General features: G+C 41.5%; 1 protein-coding gene across 1 annotated transcript in view; it reads left to right on the forward strand.

Moving 5' to 3' along the window:
- The window catches only part of LOC130040476 (E3 ubiquitin-protein ligase TRIM38-like), a 37,117-nt gene extending 16,657 nt beyond the window's left edge, over nucleotides 1-20,460 (forward strand). The window contains exons 2-7 of the mRNA XM_056132586.1: nucleotides 410-824; nucleotides 6,287-6,382; nucleotides 10,315-10,545; nucleotides 14,455-14,477; nucleotides 14,579-14,691; nucleotides 19,737-20,460. Of these exons, the coding sequence (XP_055988561.1) occupies nucleotides 417-824; nucleotides 6,287-6,382; nucleotides 10,315-10,545; nucleotides 14,455-14,477; nucleotides 14,579-14,691; nucleotides 19,737-20,251 (1,386 nt within the window). The 5' untranslated portion in view covers nucleotides 410-416 and the 3' untranslated portion in view covers nucleotides 20,252-20,460. The remainder of the gene's footprint in view (nucleotides 1-409; nucleotides 825-6,286; nucleotides 6,383-10,314; nucleotides 10,546-14,454; nucleotides 14,478-14,578; nucleotides 14,692-19,736) is intronic.
- Nucleotides 20,461-22,659: the final 2,199 nt, after the last annotated feature.

Raw genomic sequence — 22,659 nt, forward strand, 5'->3', positions numbered from 1 at the left:
CAAGCTGCCAAGAGTATCTTGCCCACACGGCAATGCCTGGCAAGCTACCGGTGATGTATTCGATATGCCAAACACAGTAACAATTAAGTCTCACAATGGAGATGTTACTGGGCCCGCTCGAGCAAATCGATGAACAACGGGAGAACCGTGAACTGTGAACCGTGAACAATGCAATAATAGCAGTTAGATTTTATTTCATTTTAATTATACTCAGTTTAAGGGACCAAGTGTGATTGTGCCACAGTTGTTTACAACACAGTTCCATAAAACGAATCTTCTCAATCCTAATCCATATCTCTCTCAGAGAGATTTCAAGCTCACAGGAGGCCCAGAAATTCTAGAGAAGTGCATTTCTCAGATACTAGAAATTTCTGACTGCTTCTTCTCTGCCTCTTGATCCAATTTCCAGAAAAACCATGGCCTCAGCTACATTTATCAAGAAGTTGAGGGAGGAAGCTACCTGCTCCATCTGCCTGGAGCTGATGACTGAGCCCGTAAGCATCAACTGTGGGCATAGCTACTGCCACCAATGCATGGTGGCTTTTACTGGGAACCGAAGCTCTGATACATCATCTCCAGGGATATTTCGCTGTCCCCAGTGTCGGAAACCTTTTCAAAGTGGTAGTCTCCGGCCCAACAAGCAACTGAGAGGTATGATCGAAACCTTTAAGGAAATGAATGAGAACATGTGTACTGAACATGGAGATCAGCTCCACCTGTTCTGTGAAGATGATGGTCAGCTCCTCTGCTGGTGCTGTGAGCGGTCACCACAGCACAAAGGACATGTCACTGCTTCTGTTCAAGATGCATGGCCAGGTTACTGGGTGAGTGTGGGGTCCAGAAAGCCTCCTAAAATCCTCATTTACTGGTCCTCTGAAACCTGTTTTATTTATTTGACAGAAATTATTTTCACTGTAGTATATGCTTCAAATGTCTTCTCTCACTTGCTGCAAAAGTGACTTGTCACAGTATCCTCAGTAAAATATGCTGAACTCCACTCTCTAACTCCTGAAGGCATTTTTTTTGGTGCCTGTTAACAATCTCTGTGTCTTTTGTATTGTAATCTGCATTTTAGTACCAGATAGATAGTGCAGAAAGAAAGCAGTGGCAGCCCATGAATGGCCTTTCTGGCTCCTGATCAGGTTGCTTAATGGCCATGATCCAAGATACTCAGGAACAAATCTTGAAACCCAGCAGGTTTTGGAAGAAATCCCTCCAGATTTAATTGTTTAAATTTCGGAATTTCAAAATCACTCAGCCACTACTTCAGCCACGCGGCATCATATGTTATTCATTACCAGCAATAGAACACAACTTGTCTACTGTTCCTTTTCATCAGATCTGAGTTTTGGGGTAAAATCCCAAATAATAATGGTGGGTCTGGTGTGAATATATTGAATGAAATTAAAGTAGAGGAAGAGTAATGTGGAAATCATCTGTCCCACATGTAGGGGCAGGGTGTAGGATGGGGGAATACTGGTGTTTTGGGGGATCAGAATGGGCACCGGTGAAGGCATGAGTGTTTCATTGTATGACCAAGACGTAAACCTGAAAGCTTTGTAACTTCTCTCAGTTATTCAATAAATACAATTATAAAAAATTTTTAAAAAGTAAGATGGAGTTCATGCCCAATTCAATCTGCAAATCAGTGGCTGAATAAATAGCAATACTCCTACATTAAAAAAAAAAAAAAGAATGGCATCATCCATCCTTACTCCAGTTCAAATTCCAGATTCGTCATATGGTTCCCCAAGCACCATCAGAAGTGATTCCTATGCACGAAACCAGGAGAAAGCTCTGAGCACTTTAGAGTGGTATCTGGAACAGTAGCAAAAGGGAGTAATCTGTATTCACTTGTCTTTTTCAATGTTGTTCTTGGGAATGGTACCTGGAGTATTCTATGATTTCTTTATAAATCTTGGTCATTAACATCTTGTTAGATATAGGAGTTATGATAGTTTCTCCTTGTATATAGGATGTCTTTTTGTTTCACTGACATTTACTTTGACCCTGGAGAAATTTCTTTTTTGATCCACATACTCCCAAGTAATTTTTGCTTGTTTTTGTTTCCCACGTGGGTTCCGGGGCCGAGATCTCTAAGCCTACTCAGATTGGAGTCGAGAATCCTCCACCCAGATCCTCCAAATTCCAGTAGGCGGGGGTCACACCCACCAACTGGCCCCCTGCCGCCGTGTAATCCCTTCAGCGGCCAAGACTCAGAGACTATAAAAACCAGCTCCCAGAGGGAGAACAGTGCAGTCTCCTGCCCCCGCGCCTGGCTATTCCTCGCCGGGGCCCCTTGGAGGGGAGCGGGTTGAGCTTTCCTCCCTGCCCTAACCAGGGCCCCGGCAGCCGAAGACCTCCAGGACCAGCTACCACCATGCTGAGACTACTCTCCTCACACCTGAAGAGGCAGAGGTACAAAGCCACGTGGGTTCTGGGGCCGAGATCTCCAAGCCTACTCGGATTGGAGTCGAGAATCCTCCACCCAGATCCTCCAAATTCCAGTAGGCGGGGGTCACACCCACCAACTGGCCCCCTGGCACCGTGTAATCCCATCAGCGGCCAAGACTCACAGACTATAAAACCAGCTCCCGGGAAACGTGCAGCCGCATTTGCGGCCGCGCGACATCTTACTATCACATCTCATTTCTACTTTGTCAAACTGGCAGGCTACCGAATGTAGCCTGCCCACACGGCAGAGTCTGGCAAACTCCCCGTGACGTACCCAATATGCCACATACCAGTAACAATGATGGGTCTCATTCTCCTAAAGAGCCTTGAATATAATCTCAGGGCTAGGATGAAGGAGACGTTACTGGGGCCTGCTCGAGGCAATCGACGAATAACAGGATGATCTGTGATATGTGATCTTTGTTTCCCTAGTTACTGGTATCAACTCTTCAAAGTTAATGCTGAAGCCGTGCTTGGAAATTTTTTTTGTACTTTCCTTCTCTTTTTCTGGGAAAGGAAAGAGAGGGGTTTGGCAGGGGAATACGATTTCACCAAAACTCTTCAGTGCCACCCTCGACAATGTCATGCGACAACTGGAATGGGAAGGAATGGAAGTGAAGATAAACGATCAGCAACTACACCACATCCACTTTGCTGATGACTTCATTCTAATAACACCAAATATTAGCCAAGCAGCACAAGTGCTGGCCGAATTCGACCGTGAGTGTGGAAAGGTCGAACTATAGCTGAATCTCACAAAGACAATGTTTATGAGAAATGGTCTCGTTCTTGATGTTCCATTCTCTCTCAACGGAATGAACATCTCTGAATGCAACAGTTATGAGTACCTAGGTTGAGAAGTCAACCTGACAAATGACCTGGCACCTGAGTTGAGCAGGAGGAAGAGAGTGGCTTGGAATGCCTTCAAGAGTGTTGAAGAAATAGCTAAGAGGACAAAGAACCTCTAGCTCTGGACATATCTCTTCAATTCCACTGTTCTTCCTGCATTAACATACTCCTCAGAGGCCTGGGTCCTACAAAAACAGAATGAGAATGCGATTTGGGTCTCCCTAAGAGGAATTGAAAGAGCTATGCTTAGAGTATCACGCTTCACTCAAATGAGAGAAAGAATCTGGAGTTCTGACCTCTGTCAACGGTCAAGAATCAGGGATGCTGTCTTGTTTGCCAACGTGTCAAAAATCAGATGGGCTGAGCATGTAATGAGATTTGGAGACAACCGCTGGACTAGAGCCATTACCAACTGGATTCGTGGGATGTCAAAAGATTCAAGGCGGCCCACCTACAAGATTGTCAGACTGATTCGTCAAAACTCTGAATGATCGGTTTGAGGCTCTTCATGTGCCTAGAACTAGCAGACACCATTGGGCTACAGTAGCACGTGACAGGGACAAACGAAGATTTTACTGGTACCCGCTCTAGGTAATCGATGAGTATCGGGATGTCATTGGATCAAGTGATCAAGTTTTCCTAGTTGAGAATATTTTCACTGGAGCCTTCAGGTCCCTTGGATCTCAGATCCTGTATTCCTCAACTCTGAGAAATTCTTATCAATGATTTCTTTACCTAATATTTATTCAGGAAATTTTGCTTTCCTATTCTTCAGTGACTATGGTGATTCATATATTGTTCTCTTGTACTCATCCTAGAGTTCCATGGTATACCGTTTATTTCCTTTTAGACTATTATCAACACTATATTGTTTACTAGCAGTTTCCTCATTTACTAGCAGTTTTCAGCTCCACCTAATATTGTAGCTTCTTGATCTTTTACTCAGCTACAGAAATTCGGCTGTTAGGACTTTCTGTTGAGGATTTTTTTTTATAATGTAACTTACTCTGTTCTTTATTCCTGCTATTACTGAATGGAGGAGTTTTCTCATTTTGACTCTTAGACTTTCTTGGGCTTTGCTGAATACCTGTGCCACATTTCTTTGAGCTCATTAAACATCTTTATCATGGTGGCACTGGCAAAAAGTCACTGAGGATTTAGAAAGCTGATTGTTGTTTGTGCCTTCAAGGATATTATTTTCAATCAGTGAAGTGAGAGGGTCTTTACCATTGGTTTTCTAGTGTTCTGGGGGAGTCTTTGTAGATAGATACCCTGGAAAGTGCTGAGGTATTAGGCTGGGGATTGCTCTCGTCTCTGCTTCTCATCAGTGAATGACTAGAATTATAATTAAGAGCAGTGTGTGATTTGCTGTGTATGTCTTTTGAGCAGCCGCATAGGTGGCATGTGCTCCAGAAGCTGGGTGTGAGCCTGCTAATATAGTCCAGGTCAGGTGTAGAGGCTATTGGGACCTAGCCGGAAAGGAGGGTTCTGCCTCCCTTCCCAGAGTGGGTCCAGCGATGTCAGCCTGAGTCTGGTCTCACCTGCAATGGTGTCAATGCAAACAAAGTTCAGGCATTGTCTCTAAGAACTTTTCTATCCTGGTTGTATTAAGCACTTTTTTCATAAAAGAATGTTGAATCTCATCATTTGGTTTTTTTGTCTCAATTGAAATATAGTTGTTTGAATCTTATCTTTCTGTTGCTATGATACAGTGTTTTTTCACTTTCATATGTGTAAAAGCAAATGAGTACATGACATATGATCCTAACAGTGTACTCTATTGAATTTCTTTGGCTAAGATATTGTTGAGTATTTTTAGGTTTGTGTTCACTACTGTTGGTTTATAATATTATCTTTAGGTTTTCTTCTTAACTGATTTTCATATTAGAGTACTGTTGCACTCAGAAATTGTGCATGAAAGTTCATCCTTTCCTGGACTTTATTGGTATAATTGCAAAGGGTATTCGGATATCTTTGAATTATTTATAGATCTCACTGGTGAAAGTTCTGGAAGTAGAATTTCCTTTGGAATGAGATTTTTGTTTCCATTTTTGGAGTGCATGCTAAAAGGACACCCTCCCAGTTACACTCAAGCTAATAGTATATACCTGGATCATTCTTACTGTCTCACCCTTGTTGGAAAATGATGAAGTTAGCAAACAGAAAATTGAAGACTGCCTGGTATCTATCCCTCACGTGGTGGAAAAGTCATTAAATGTTGGAGATAAGCTAGGGTGTCCTATACTCAGGACATTAGACAGGGACACAGAAAACAAAGCTTCCTTGGCACCATGCCTAGGCTAGAGGATGTGTGGAAAGAAATATAAATGAAGACACAGAGTAGAATTTAGGCCTTAAACCTTGATCACGGTTGAGAGAATGAATCTTACCTCAGAAGAGGACTGGGAACTGAATGTTTTCTATTGGTTAATAAGGACAAATTTTGACATGAGAATATTATTCTTCTCAAAATAAATTAGAGCCATCAGTTTCTGAAGTTCACATGACTTCCACAAGTATAGGGTAGGGACATAGTTAAAGATATAGCGGGGTTGTTAACTATTTAGAAATGAAAGTCTGTGAGTGAAGCCTAGTGAGAGATTTAGATTAACAAACATTCCAAGGTACATATGATAATTACTTTGACTGTGGTGGGAGAAAGAAGTGGGCATTGTTCTGCTACATCTTTCCTTAACCAATATGGAATCGAATAACAATTGATCCCTCAGACAATTTACTTAATCCCATCCAAAGAATTGATTTTTATAACACAGAAACAATGGTAAACATCTTACTAGCTTTGCAAATTTCCATGGAGATCAACTGTGTTATTGGACTGATAATTGTCTACATGCTATCTCTCAGCACGTAAGGGCTCACCAAATACTCAACGTTATTCTAATTATCCGAAAACCTATGATTTCTGTTAGATGTGGTGAAGAGTTATCCAACTGAATAAACTAACACCCATTTTTGCCCACAGGTAAAGCTCCTAAAAGCAATCAGCAAACTGAAAAGCACAAAAGCCGAATATTTGCAGCTGAAACTAGATACAACTCGGAAAATAAGAAGTTGGGAGGTGAGAGTTTGAAGCTTTTTGTGGTCGAACTATATGCCATCATCTTTTCTAGGAGTAGGTTGTGCTTGGTGAAAGCATTATGAGGGTTTATTACTCAATAAATGGTCCAGATTGTTAAAAGTAATGTAGAAAGCACCATTTCCATTTAGTCCTTTATTTCTATGCATCTTTTATATTTTTGCTATAAACGCTTCAACCTTTTGATAGCAATTATTTAGAATTCCCAATATCTGAGTTGAAGAGTAGAAATATTGAAGTCTACTTGAAAGATCATTGACAGGATTCAAATTCTCAAACTTTGAAAGTACCTATCTCTTTTGAAGCCTCAACTGCATGATTTTGATGCATTTACCACAATGCAGCATCTGACACTCAATCTTTCCAGCTTCAGAGATCAACTATTTGTGGACACTTAGAAAGAGATTCATCTCATGAGATGTAATGAACTCCAGTTCTCCACATTAACAGTAATAAGGCTGTTAATGTGGAGAACTGGAACTACCACAAGAACAAACAAAAGACAACTACAGTGTATGGGTCTCTAGTTCAGTAAATAACCAGACTCCCTATGAATGGAAACAGATTTATTCAGGAATACATTGATACAGTGCATTAGTCTGGAATATTATTACTCAGACCAGTAAGCCATTTTTCCTTCTTTCATGGTGTCTTAAAACTCCATTCTCATTCTTTATGTGTGAATCTCAAATATGATCTCTCAAAAGATAGCCTTTTGTTTTCATATCTGGAATCTTGAGTGGTGGGAAGATTGTCACAATCAAAAGGAAACAAATAAATAAACACCTTTCATGAATACATGGCTTGAAGCTAAGCCTACCTCCCACAAAAAAAAAAAGTTACTCATTTATTATTTTTATAAAATTGGAGCACTTCCTGAAATGAGAAAGTTAAAATGGATATTAAAATTCTAGTCCCCAACCCTAATGGATAAAATCTGTGCCCTATAGAACATTTTCTTCGAGACATTTTTACACATTGGGGTGGTTAATTGAATCTAGGACTGATATTTCTAGTATTTATGATCAGAATCTGCCACCTGGACCTCTCCCTTGGTGAGACTCATGAACTTTCCAGGGTGGTCATCTGTATTCCAGTTGTGATGTCTCAGTTGGAAACGTCAATAAGGTTCAAGAGGAAACTTCAAGGGTTTCTTGAACCAAAAGTTTACCTGAAACACAGCAACACAACTTTATATCAAAATAAAAATACATATTTTTTAATATTTTTTTAAATTTCATTTACTTTGGCCAAGCTCTATTCTGCACTTTAATCATACTACCTACATAAGCTACTTGGTGTAAGGAAGAAATTTTACCAGAAAGCGCTATAGCATGGTAGCACTGTCCTTCAGTTGTTCATTGATTTGCTCGAGCAGGCACCTGTAACATCTCCATTGTGAGACTTGTTGTTACTGTTTTTGGTATATTGAATATGTCATGCATAGTTTTCCAGGCTTTGCCATGCAGGTGAGATACTCTCAGTACCTTGCCGACTCTCCGAGAGGGATGGAGGAATCAGACCCAGGTTGGCCACGTGAAAGGCAAACACACTACCTGCTGCACTATCTCTCCATCCCGGAACCATATCTAATTCTGACGACTTCTGTAGGATAACATTGGTTTGTCCTTTCTCCCTTGCCACAGGAAGCTTAGGTTTATTGGGTTACACCCATCATAATGCTCCCGAGTTACTCCCATTCCTCTGCTTTTCTGTAGACTCTTCTCTATGCTCTACAGCCCAGCCAGTTAATCACCTTTTTTCTTAATCAGATTCGGTAAGATCAGATCCTTTTAGGACATTGAACTTGTATTGTAAGTTAAATATTGCTTTTCTCGTCTTCTGCATAGTTGACCTTAAAGCAATGTCCTTTCAGTACGGACACAGGAATCCAGGTAATATAATTATGCTTTGTAACTTGGGAGTTGCTTGACTCTGAATAATATTTACTCCTGGGCATCTGCTTTTTTGACTCAGTTGCCCTTAGTTCCTAGCACCCTAAAAGCAGGGTCCAATGATGGACTGAATGGACCCAGGACAAATTGTGAGCTACCCTGGCTTCGAAATGGGACAGGCCAAAGCACCACGGTACTCAACTGTAAGTTGAGAGCATGATTATGGACAAATGCTGTCATCCAAAAGCAACGATGAGAGTAGGACCCTGCCGAGCTTGGGACCAAACCTTAAGTTTATATCTTTTAGTGTGCTCATACAGAATGACACTGCTAGGAATATTAGAAATAGATTTACTACAACTATTTAAGTGGATTTCTAGCTAAGGAAGAACACACACTGTTGGGATCCCACCCTTGAGCGGATCTCCTACTAATCTGGAGTAGTCTCTTCAGATGAGATTTTATCCTTGAGTTAATCTCCTCGGAGGAGTGGTCTTACCTCTCTTTGTTGACTTGTTAATGTTCAACCCACTTTTATGTCACCACCCTACGTGATTGCTGTATAAACTAAGACTGTAAGCTCAGAGAGGGCTTGGCTCCAGAAGGCAGAGTCAGAAGTGAGAGGGCCTCAGGCTTGAGAGAGAGAAGTAGAAGGAGAGTGAAGATTGGAATAAATTACAATTGATACCAACCAGCCTGGCCCTCATTCCTTCACCTACCTTGCTGGCGGCCTCCCCGGGTTGGGAAAAACAACCCTAGACCACTGAACGTGGGCGGCAAGAGAGATAGAGTGCTGGTGGCCTTTTGAAAACACACAAACTTTCACGATCACAATCACGACCATCCTTTCGTTCGTTGATTGCCTCGAGCAGGCCCCAGTAATGTCTTCTTTGTCCTAGCCCTGAGATTTTTTAAAGAGTGCCATATTCAAGGCTCTTTCAGGGTTAGGAGAATGAGACCCATCATTGTTACTGGTATTTGGCATATTGGGTACGCCATGGGGAGTTTGCCAGACTCTGCCGTGTGGGCAGGTTACATTCGGTAGCCTGCCAGTTTTTCCAAAGTAGGAATGAGAAAATAAGATTCCGGTTCCGGGAGCTGGGTTTTATAGTCTCTGAGTCTTGACCGTTGATGGGATTACACGGTGCCGGGGGCCAGTTCGTGGGTGTGACCCCTGCCTACTGGAATTTGGAGGATCTGGGTGGAGGATGCTCAGCCCCAATCTGAGTAGGCCTGGAGATCTCAGCCCCAGGACCCACATGCCTTTGTTCCTCTGCCAGTGCCTTCACGCGTGTGGAGAGTGGTCTCAGCATGGTGGTGGCTGGTTCTGGAGGTCTTCGACTGCCGGAGCCCTGGTCGGGACGGGGAGGGAAACTCAACCCACTCCCCTTCAAGGGGCCCTGGTGAGGACACGCCAGGCGTGAGGGCAGGAGACTGCGCTGTTCTCTTCCGGGAGCTGGGTTTGTCTATCTTTAAATGTCTGCTTCCCAGGCATTATTCTATTGCAGGAAACATGGAGCATTCTTCAGACTATGTCATACTAACTGAGAAACTGTGTCTGTGGGTGTGTATTTGTGTATGCATGCATGTGTCTAAGCATAAAATAAAAATCAATATTATTATGTCTTTTAGTGGACAGCTTTGTGACAGTGTTTGTACATATGCTTGTGCAGCCATTGCCTTTATCCACCTGCAAAACGTGTTCATCATCCAAACTAAAACTCTCTTCCTATTCTTCATTGCTTCTTCCTCCTATTTTCTGGTATTCGCTGTCTCTATGAATATGACTTATTTCATAAAAGTAAAGTTCTATAATATCGTCCTTCTCTTTCTGAGTTACTTAGCTTTACAAACTGCCTAGCTGACTCATCCATAATGCACTATACATGAAATGTTCCTTATTTATTTCTACTGAATAAGTTTCAACTGTTTCTGTGTGTGACTAATGTTCGATCTGAATCTATCCATTAATGAACATTTGGTCTGCATTCACTTTCTGACCACTTTTCTTCCTTATAGAAGAAAATAAAGCGCGAGGAAGAAAGAATACATTCTGAATTTACGAATCTTCACACATTCCTGCACCAGGAGGAGGAGTTTTATATGCATAGACTAGAGAAAGAAAAAGAGCAGAAGTTGAGCAGACTGCAGGATAATATAGCCTATATGGATAACAAAATAGAGGAACTCAATAACGGCATCCTGGAACTGGATAAGAAATGTCAGTGCTCAGCACGGAATTTACTGCAGGTGAGCCTGAACTCTTGTAGTAAACAGTGGAGATGTCTTATTCCCATGCTAGTAAGAGCAGATGGTGAGAAATATGGAGAATTTACAAGGCCTACTTTCTCAGTTCAGACTCCTTTTCCTTTTAACTCACTGTGTGCAGCGTGACACCCTGTAGTTCTAGTTGAGATAAATGAACTGCTGGATTTCAATTTTCTTATATCTGAGTAGTATCTCGTTGTATGTGTACCACAATTTCTTTATCCGTTATGTGTTTTGGGGGTATTTGGGATGATTCTAGTTCTTGGTCAGTATAAATAGTGCTATAATAAACACACAAAAAGCAAATACCTTTTTTTTTTTTTTTGCTTTTTGGGTCACACCCAGCGATGCACTGGGATTATTCCTGGCTCTGCACTCAGGAATTATCCCTGGCGGTGCTCAGGGTACCATTTGGGATGCTGGGAATCGAACCTGGGTCGGCCGCGTGCAAGGCAATCACCCTACCTGCTGTGCTATCACTCCAGCCCCGCAAATACCTTTAAAAATTAATGTAGATTAATGTAGTTGTGCTCTTTGAAATGATACTCAGATCGGAAAATAGATTTTATGGGAGCTCAATTTTTAATTTTGGTGGTCTCCTGTGTTATTGTTACTCTATGTTCCCTATTCCTTTCAAGGCATCTGTGTGTTTATAGTAGATGCCATTGATTCTTTGCTTTCCTTCATTTTATATTTTCATTATCTACCATTTCCAACGAGGGTTTCTTTGCCTTTTAAATAAACCCTTTGTGGTTTTAATAAATTTAGTTAAATGGTAATGAATTGCTTTAGCGTTGGTTTTGTTTTCTTTGATGCTTTCAAGATTAAATGATGACATAAATGATAGAGTATTCTTACTGGGATGTTTGTTTCATCCAAATTGTTCCTTGTGTCAAACCATACTTTACTAGTTGACACATTTCATTTGAATCTTATGATAGTTCCTTTTATACAAGTTTCATTGTTATCTCAGTGCTTTTGAGATTCTATTTCTATGTTTGGCTTTTATCATTTTAATTACAGTATGTCTTAGAGTTCTCTTATTTGGGCTACTTTTACTTAGAACTCCTTAGATCTATTAGAACTATTAACATATTGGATCTGGTTGTGGGAGTCAGTCCTCAGAATGAGGAAGTTATCAGCTATAATTTCTTTTCTCTTTCTATTTTTTCAGGGAAGCAAGGTAGTTTTCTATTCAAACTTACTAGAAAGATATGAGAACATAGAAAGAGGTTAAATGTGTTTAAGAGAGAACACAGAAGCAAAGAATATATAGAGACAAGTGAGATATGTGTTCAAAGTGTTCAAGGGAGAACATGGTCTTGATGAGTAAGAGAAACTATAATTTCCTGAAACACTTGCTCCGCATTCGCACTTTCCTTTTTCTCAAAGACTCCTTTTTTGTTTTTTGCTGTTTGTGGGGGCGCCACAAATGGCATTCAGAGATTGCTTCTGTCTGTGTTCTCAGGGATCACTCCTGGGGTGCCAGGAATCGAACCAGTGTAGGTGGTGTGCAAGGCAAACATCCTATTTGCTGTACTATCAGCCCCCTCAAGGTCTCCTTTAATTTGGTTGCTGTTCCTATTATAATTATCCCACAATACTCTGACATCCCTTCCATAATTTTTATACTTTTTTCTTCTTCTACTTAATTGATGGTTTTCTAAGTCTTATTTTCTTATTTGACTTGCTTTTTGACATCTGTCACTTAATTTCTGAAACCTCCCAAAGAACTTTCTTTTTTTGCTTTTTGGGTCACACCTGGCAATGCTTAGGGGTTACTCCTGGCTCTGCACTCAGGAATTACTCCTGGCGATGCTCAGGGGGATCATATGGGATGCTGGGAATCGAACCTGGGTTTGCTGCATGCAAGGCAAATGCCCTACCCACTGTACTATCACTCCAGCCCCTTCCAAAGAACTTTTTTTTTTAGTGAGACATCATGAGGTACAGTTGTAGAGTTACAAATTTTTGTGCTTGGGTTTCAATTATACAATGACCAAATATCCATCCCTCCACCAGTGCCCATTTCCCACCACAACGGATTCCCTTATCTTCCTACCCCCCATCCCCCCATCCCACCCTGCCTCTGTGGCAGGGCATTCCCTTTTGTTTTCTCTCTCTCTTATTGTGTGTGGTGGTTTGCAAAAGAGGCAATGGGTGACAATCTTGTCTGGGGAACATAAAGTAATAAAATAGGAGACTAACACCCTAAAATGGCCAAGATTAGTACCAGGAATTTTACTCCATGGCTTGGAGGCCAACCACATGCTAGAAGAAAAGGGAGCTCAGATAGAGAAGGGAACAGCAAATAAAGGTGTTGGGAGGATCCTTCCAGGATGGAAGAAGCATGCTGAAAGTAGACTATAGACCAAAGAACTTTCAAGTTTACTTATTTAAGCTAAGATTCTCCCTGACTAATGCTCTCTCTTGCTTTGTTAAAAACCTTTTCTATTGCCTTCCTTCATTCATTCAACCTTATAATTTTCAATTTGAAGTTCTCAGCTCAGAAAATGAGCTTGGTTTCTTGGGAGCTTTCTAGACGATTGTCTTCACCCAGTAATTTTGATTTGCTTCTTGTTCTTTATCATGTCTCATGAGTTGTGAAAGTTAGGGATGAGGCTCTGCTTTTGTGCAGGTTAGGATAGTAAATCTAAGGCTCACGTACATCCACCGTTACCACAGGGAATCTGTGGGGCTAAGTCTATGTTGCAAACAGACACTACCAAAACTTTGCCATACTCAGCAGCACTCTCTCTTGTCTTTCACAGTTTGAGTGACTCACCATGACTCCTGGCCTCAGTCCTTGAGTTTAGGCACTTGTGCACATTGGAACCATAAATCCTACTTCCTTATTTCTTGCACCAAATGTGCTCTAGGTCTGAATCCCTGCATCAGATGCACTATGTGTGTGGGGGGAGGGGTGGGGGTGTTGGGGAGAAGAGGGTTGGGAGCTTAGGGGTGTAGTATGGTTTTTGTAGTCATTGCAGGCAGGCAACTGAGATGTCTGCAAACACATCAATCCAGAATTTTTCTGGGTGCCCCCCCATTATCCCCATACTCACTGTTCTATTGCCCTGGCCCTGACCAACAACTCAGCTTCACCCTCTTCCATCCTTGGGCCACATGTCTTGAGCTCTTTACTGTTCTGAAGTTCCTCACGTGGAAACTTGACCAGTGATAATTGCTGATTACTGCTATGCACTTCTCTGTGGGTTATATATGGAATCTTTGGTTCATTTCTGTTTTTCGTTATGTTTTACATTATGTCTGATTCACAGGGCACCTTACTCTTCAATATTGGCTACACCAATGCTTGAATATGTTTTTAGTGCCCTAGCAGATTTGGAGGTTATATCATAGTTTATGATTATAGAATGACAGTTCTTTCATCATGTGGCACCTCCTATCAACACCTAAGCATCTCAGTCACAGGGGCTCTGCATGGACTCAGGACTCAGACCTTTTTGATTAGCAGTGTCCAGTGTGGACTCATTCTAAGGAAATCACATCATTGAAAGGAAGCGGTACCCTGGGCATCCTTCTGACCACTTTCCTAATAGCCGTAGGTTGTTATGTTTTCAGACAGGAAAACTCGCCACAACCTCAGTGAGGAAATCAGCAGAGGTTGATAAACAAGTAGGCATGTGCATCCCCAAGCGACTCAGGATGGAATTATCCTATTATAAATCCATCACTGTCTATGTTAGGGGTTCATTGATGTGCCTCAACAGGAATGAATTTACCTTTGTATGTGTGAGTCCATTCCCACCCATGGGATCACTTTCCTTGCTTCCCTGGTAGGAGTGTTTATAGAGAACTGCTCTGCATACCAAGCTTCATGTAGGTGAGATATACCTTCACTCACCTTTGTTCATTGTTTCTCTACAGGGTATAAAAGACACCCTGAGCAGGTGAGTGCCCATGGAAACAGTGTGGGCAGGGGAGGGGCATGGGTATAGAGACATGGATGGAAGGAGCCACTGAAGAAACTTCTTTTTGCTGTTTATTCTAGGGTCTCAGCTATCAATCTAGAAATACCAGAGGATGTTTCTTTGGAACTGCATACTGTGTGCAATGTCTCTGAGATTCACTTAAGTGTGAGAAAAATTTTAAAACGCCATCAAGGTATGTTGATTTAAGAATTTCTTTCTATAGAAGGACTGCTCTCATTTGTGGAGTATAAAACAAAATAACATGAGGCTGACACCTAAGAATAGTAGATACATGGGACAGATAGATTGTTCCATAGCTGGAAGCCTGCCTCATGAGCAAAGGAGAGTACGCAGCTGGAATAGAGAAGGGATCACTAAGAAAAAGATGGCTGGAGGAATCTGTCGGGATGGGAGATGTGTGCAGAAAGTAGATAAAGGGACAAACAGGATAACCTCTCAGGGTCTGTGTTGCAAACCATAATGTCCAAAAATAGAGAGAGATTATGGGGAGTAATGTCTACTATGGAGGCAGGGGGAGGGTGGGAAAGGGAGGTATAGGGGAGACATTGGTGGTGGGTTATGTGCACTGGTAGATGCATGGGTGTTTGATCATTGTGTGATTGTTACCCCAACATAAAAGCTTGTAACTCTCTAACGGTGATTTGATAAAATAAAAAAAAAAGAATCCCTTGTTAACATTTTATTTAACTCTCAGTGTAATGCAATAAAAATAGGTGATTATTATAAGGGTGCAAGTGATATAAGGATCATAACCCAGTAACACATTTTACTAATCCCAAAGCTAAGCTTTCTCCTTCTATAATTCTCTTTAATCATTATTTTCTAAGTTTCTGTAATGTCTTATAAAATCCAAAAGTTTAGGAAAGAGAAAGCTTTGTTTTAAAAAACGCTATGCTCAAAAAAAATGCCATGCTCTAAAATCAAACCTAATCTAAAGAACAGAGAGAAAGTTCAATGGGCTGAGTGCATGCTTCATGTTCAGAATATCTAGGTAGTCCCAAGGCTGAAGCTCCCCTTTATGGCACCCTAGGGCCTTGTACTGATCAGCTGGTCCAGTTGGACTGGAATGACTGGGTCCCTGAACTTGTTTGGTAGTCTGTCTTCCCAAATTCTGCCTTAGCACCATGTGCACTTTCGCATGTATGATTGTTATTCAATTTTGCAGATGTTCATAATATGATTGAAAAAGTCTTCTATTTCTAAATATTTAAAATGTTTGAATTAATATCTCAATGATTTGTCTTTAAGCACCTTGTATTAGAATCAAAGAAAATAGTGTATATGGTGCAATTTATATAGTTTTTCTATATATATATTTATTTGGGTTTAAAAAAAATAAATTATGAATTGGTACCTGACTTTGCCTTTGTCTTCGCCCTGACTTTATGTTCAATGATCACTCCTGGTAGTGCTCAGTGAACCATATGTGGTACACAAAATCAAACCTGTGACAGCCCAGTTCCAGACAAGCATCTTACTCACTAATGTAACCCTCTGGCGCTATTTAATATTTTTTTTAACTTTCTTCAAATTGACACGTTGAAAGTTTCCTAATCGTTTAGGTAATAGCAACTGAAATCCAACTCATTAGTGACTCAGACTTATGATAATAACTGGTTGGAAAGAATCTTTATAATAAAGGGATTATTTTAAAGATGAGAAGTAGGGTAGAGAACAAGGAATAGTCCAGCACCCAAGGCAGGAATGGGTACACAACCATCATTGGCCTGGGCCTCAAGTGGCAGGTAGAGGGTGCTGTGAGGACGGAAGAAAGTGACAGAGTAGAGGAATGCAGAGCCTGCCAGTCAGCATGGGAGGATCATGAGTACTTCACACTGCTGCTCAGTTGCTTAGTGCCCCAGGGCCTTCTCCTCAGCTTCCAATTAGTTGAAATAAGCAGAGCACTGTAGCACTCTCCCTTTGTTGTTCATAAATTTGCTCAAGATGGGCACCAGTAACGTCTCCATTGTTAGACTTCTTGTTACTGTTTTTTTTTTCAATTTTTTTTAATTAGTGAAACTCCATGATGTACAGTTTTAGACTTATGAACTTTTGTGCTTGGGTTTCAGTTATACAATGATCGAGTACCTATCTCTCTACTAGTGCCCATTCTCCACCACCAAATAACCTAGCCCCCCAACCCATCTCCCCCACCCTGCCCCACTTCTATGGCAGGGAATTCCCTTTGGCTCTCTCTTATCCTTAGGATGTTGTGGTTTGCAAAAGAGGCATTGACTGGTCATTGTGTTTAGTCTATAGTCTACATTCAGCACACATCTCACATCTAAGGGGATTTCTCCAAACACCCTTTACTTGGTGTTCCCTTCTCTATCTGAGCTGCCTTTCCCCCAAACATCTGCACCCAGCTTCCAAGCCGTAGAGCAGACCTCCTGGTACTTTTCTCAACTATTCTTGGGTGTTCGTGTCCCATTCTGTTACTTCTGTTACTTTATATTCCCCAGGTTAGTGCAGACTTTCTTTGTCTGTTCCTTTCTTTTTGACTCATTTCACTTAGCATGATACTTTCCATGTAGAACCACTTATATACAAATTTCATGACTTCATCTTTTCTAACAGCTGCATAGTATTCCATTGTGTAGATGTACCAAAGTTTTTTTAACCAGGCATCTGTTCTCAGGCACTTGGGTTTTGTCCAGATTTTGGCTATTGTGAACAGTGCAGTAATAAACATACAAGTGCAGATGTCATTTCCACTGTACTTTTTTGACTCTCTGGGATATATTCCCAGGAGTGGTATTGCTGGGTCAAATGGGAGCTCAATTTCTAATATTTTGAGAATCGTCCATACTATTTTCCAAAGGGCTGAACCAGTCGGCATTCCCACCAGCAGTGAAGGAGAGTCCCTCTCTCGCCACATCCACGCCAATGTTTGCTTTTGTTTTTTTGGATGTGGGCAAGTCTCTGTGGTGTGAGATGATATCTCATTGTTGTTTTGATCCGCATCTCTCTGATGATGTTACTGTTTTTGGCATATGAATATGCCACAGGGAGCTTTCAAGGTCTGCAGTGTGGGAAGGATACTCTCGGTAGCTTTCTGAGCTCTCTGATAGGGACGGAGGAATCTAACCCAGGATGGCCCTGTGCAAGGCAAATGTCAACTCACTGTACTATCACCCCAACACACTAAAAAATCCTATTCTCCCACTCACTTTCTAGAGTTGGGGTGAACCAAACTCTATTCTTACCTTTAGTTGGTAGTTCATGCTCTCTCCAGGGTTTCCAGCTGTATAATATCTCCAGGGGACGGCCAGGGAGAGGCTCCAACGGCTCTTCCCCTAGCCGCCAGTATTCGGGGTGGGTCCAGGTCACTCGTCCAGCTGGGGCAGACCGAGTCATGGGGCAGACAGAAAGAGGAAACAAGGGTCAAATCAGTTGATTGGCCAGGTCCATCTCGATGCCAGGGTAGCACATAGCTTACTCCTTGCCCTGGTTCCATCCAGTCCCTCGAACTAACTAGAGAGAGATAGGAAAGAGAGCCCAGGTGATGTGTTCACAGCGGTCCATCGTTCAGGGAGAGAGCCAAGTGGGAAAAGTGGGTAAAGACAAGCAGGGATTTGAGGAACACTGAGAACATCCAGTACAGGAAGTATTTCCACAGAGCGGATTTAAGTTACCTGGAAAAAAATCCAACTCCTTGTGCTTAACTTGGTAACACAGTGAGTGGTTGATTTTTTTTTTTGAGTGGTTACAAGAGTAATTAACGTTCTAGTGCTCAGAGCCATAATACAGCTGGTTTGATGTTTGTATTGTACCCAGTCCTAAGTTCGATCACCAGGTCCCCTAAGTACAATCAGAAGTAAGTGCTGAGTTAGAGCCAGGAGTCACTCCTGAACATTGCCAGGTGTGGCCCCCAAAAAACATAAAACAAAATATTCTATTGATACATTTAACATTAAAGTTTTGATTTTACAGTCAAAGTCACACTTAAGTTTATCACATATTTTCCTATTTTTGTCAAGGATGATCATGTAGCTTTCATGTATACTGACCCTAGGTTTATTAAATTTCGATAATTTCTATAGAATACTGTTATCTAACATAAGAGATTAGAGTAAGCTCTAATATCCATGGAACTAATAAATATGTTTGTGACCTGGGGAAAGTCTAGGTCTCTAATCGCAATCTATGATATTAGTTGTCTTTTTTAAATTTTCTGAAACAGAATTTGTAGTTGCTAGTTTGAGATGGAATAGTCTTATTTCTGTTTCAATATTCCATGATTTCTCAAGAAGAAAATGGGTCTTGGAAATGACAGAACCCATGTAAATTCTGATTGGTTCTTTTCTTAGGTTTTATAAGCTAAAGATAAGGATGATGGTTATGCTATTACTAGGAATTCTCAGGTACTTCCCATTAATGAGACATTTTCAATAAAAATTATTATTTAGTTCACTGTCTTCCCCAACAGTCTCTAGTGACACACATAGAGATTACACGGATTTTGCAAACTGAAACTCAAAATGACTTTTAGATAATAAGAACAGACCTTTGGTTTGAATATAGGCTAGCTTTATTTTATAAAATATTCTAAATAGTAACACAGGTTAGGAAGAACACTGACAGTGGTGGTGGGTTTGGAGTTAAGCATTGAATGCCCAAAGCTGTTATCCTTGGCTCAATAAATTGCAATGAATAAATAAAAAAAGGTTTTTTCCTTTGAAAAATAAACCTGGGGGTCAGAGCGGGTAGGCTATTTGCCTTGCACACAGCCAACCCAGTTTCGATCTCAGGAATCTCACCGGGTTTGCCGAGCACAGCCAGGAGTCTTTTGTGAGCGCAGAGCCAGGAGTAACCCCTGAGCATCATAGGTTGTGATCCAAAAAGAAAAAAAAAAGAAGAAAAAGCAAGTCTGGTGGAGCAGAGATGGAGATAGAGTACCCATAATTTGGTCCTGCCAGCCCACCTGGAGTAATCTCTAATGCAGACCAGGACTAAGCCCTGAGTATCATTGAACATGGCTTCCAAATAAAAAAAAAATACAAAGCAAGTTTTTTGTAGCTCAAACATAATACAATGATAGAGTGCTTGCCTGGCACACCACGGAGTTCCAAGCATCCCAAATAGTACACTGCCAGCAATGACTCCTAAGCACAGTAGTAAGCCCTGGCACTGCCTGGTGAGGCCTTGCTTCAAAAAAAAAAAAAAAGGAAATTAAAAATCCAAATCAAGTTTTTTGTCTTTTTTCTCTTTTTCCAGTCAATGTGTCTCCTGATCCAGATACCAGTAATCAAAAGTTATTGATTCGATTAAATGAAGAGAAAACTACAATTTACCCACGAAACTTAGTGGAATCTCAAACTTCTAAAAGATGGAATGACATAATCTGCATGCTGGGCCATGAGCGTTTCACCTCAGGAAGACATTACTTTGAAGTGGAGATGGGAGCAGGAGCAGAGGGGGCTGTAGGAGTTTGTCTGGAAAATGTGCCAAGGGACATTGACATAGCACGAAAACCTCAGTCTGGATTCTGGGCCATCAGACAGAGAAAGAGCAAGGGTTGTTCGGCCCTTACTTCTCCCCCAACCTTCATTCCTCTGAGGAATCAGCCTGAAGTTATAGGGATTTTTCTAGACTGTGACGCTGGGATCATATCCTTCTACAATGCTACTCTTGGTTCCCACATCTACACTTTCCCAAAGGCCTCCTTTTCTCATGCTCTCAGACCTTATTTTGAGGCTTATCCATATTTTTCTTTGCTCTGGACTTCCTGAAGTGATCTAGAAAAAGAAAGTCTCCTCCTAGTTAAACCAGCATGGGAAGTTCTTGGTGAATCCAAGAAATTGGATCTTCTTTATTCCCGGCTATTTATCTGTATCTAGAATGGTATCTCTAACATTTGTAATGCATAAAAACTGTGTTCAAGTAATGTACATTCAGGCAGTAACACAAAAGATAATGAGTGTGTACTATAGTGAAATAAAGCAAGATATAGTTATCGCAGTGCATGTTTTGCATAGCGTGTCTCCTCTCCTTCCCTCTCCGTGTTTTCAGATCTTAAGTTCCAAGACAACCCGACAGGCCAGTGAGCAGGATGACAAGAGCTCAGGAGGTTCGGGTTCTCTATGCTTGTTTGGTACCCTATGAACTCAGTGGGAGGGAATAAGGAAAGCTGCAATTATATCAGCAAAAGCATGAGAAGGGTAGAGACTCCTGTGACCATTGGCATGCTGGTGAATAATCTGAACTGCAGCCCTGAATGACAGAGTAAGTGCAGACAGTGACCAACCTAGAGGGTCCTGCCCAGTGAAATGTGAGGGAAACCTCACAACTGACTTCGAGTGAGATGCTTCACATAGAGACAAGATCCAGAGGAAAACTGGGTTTTGACAGTGCTTCAATAATAAAAATAGTACAAAGTTGATATTTGCACACTGAACTAGCAGAACCAATCCTGAAATAATTTTCCATTTCCATGATAGTTCTTGTTGTCAAGATTGTTGAAAGTTTTTATTAGGAAGCATACACCAGAGAAATAGGTCTGAACCTTTTGTTTTCAAAAGAGTTTTGTTTTCAGCTATTTTAAAAACCAAATAGGTATGTTTTCAAAAACACCTTCTGTAAGGTTTTCTCTGACCAAATGACACCACTCAGGACCAAATAGTGATCAGCTGATGAGATGCAACATTCCAGGAGTCACGTATCTCTCTGTCCCAGTATGGAAGGTAGGACTGAAGTCTTATTTGCCACGCAGAGGTTCAGGAGCTTTGGAGGTGTCCTCCTCAGAAGATGGAGGAGGGGATTGGGCCTCAGTTTAACTTTTCATTCAAAAGTTTAATTATTTCTTTGTTTAGATTTCCAGATAAGAGTATGCCTGAAGAGAACAATTCATGAGGGCTTCATTTTGTAACATATTTTTTCTAAAAAGTTCTTGTTCAAGTTCTCTTTTAAAACCTTCTTTACTATCACTTTAGTCCAAAGACCCAGGTTTGATATTCATACTCCATATAATCTCCAGAGCCCACCAGGTGGGATCCCTAGGTATAGGACCAGATGATAAAGAACTCACAAAGCTCAACTACAACAACAACAAATGATACCTATCAAAATAGGGAAGAAAATTAATAGACATTGGCCTCAAGACAACATATAGCAAATGAGCACACTTAGAAAAAATGTGTTCTTTGTCACATTGTATCAAAATGTAAATCAAAACAATAATAAAATATCGTCTCCCACTACTGAGAATGTCACATATCAAAAAAGACTGGAGGGAGGATGTTGCTGACAGACTGTAGTGACAGAAAATCCGCATTTACTGTCCTTGAGAGTGTTCTCAGGCTCAGGCATTAGGGAAACACCACAAAGACTTCTCCCCCACCCCCAATCTAAGAACAAAGGCCTAAGGAAGAGGATTCAAGGGTTAAGGCTGTGGGATCTGATGTGGCTGATGCCAATTCACAGTCTGGCTCTAGAGCACCAAAAGAATCATCCCAGAGTACTTCGGGGAGTGCCCTCCACTGTAGCTGAGCCACTACGGGCTCCACAGCACACCCACAGCCTTTCCTCACAGCACAGATTGGTGGCTCCCAGCTGACAACACTCCTTCTGGCCATTAGTGGTTCCCATGCTGTCCTGAGCTCTGAGTCCTGCAGAGGGACAGTGAGGAGGAAGGAGACAGAGCAGAGACAGGGAGAGGGAACTGGAATGGGCCTGTGCCTGATGCCCAGAGCCCTGTCCTAGCCACATCTGCTTCCCCACATCCTCCTGGACTGCTTCAACAATCAGGGACCAAGAAGAGCAAAGACAAGCTGACCAGGAAGACTCCTGGATTCCCCTGGGACTTTCTGGCAAAAGTACAGAGATCTGAAGTCAGAGTCTGGGAGCTGAGCTGTGATTCCTGCTTGGACTCGGAATGAGGACACAGAACAGTTTCCCATTTATGACTTGTCCTCCCTTTTACTGCTCAAGAGGGACTTCGTGTACCTGTTCCTTTTCTTGAGGGCAAGCTCAGTAGGAAACACACTGGCAACCTCTCTCATTTCCAGCTCCAACCCCACATGGCTTCACCCCTCACAGTGGTTTCGTTTCTAGGTTTGAACTTCCTTTTCTTCAGTGGGAGTGAACTTCCTTGCCAGGCTGAATGAATCACAGATACAGAGGAAACATCAGGGAAGAAGCT

This window comes from Sorex fumeus, unplaced genomic scaffold, assembly GCF_029834395.1.
Source record: "Sorex fumeus unplaced genomic scaffold, SorFum_2.1 ptg000094l, whole genome shotgun sequence".
NCBI lineage: Eukaryota > Metazoa > Chordata > Mammalia > Eulipotyphla > Soricidae > Sorex > Sorex fumeus.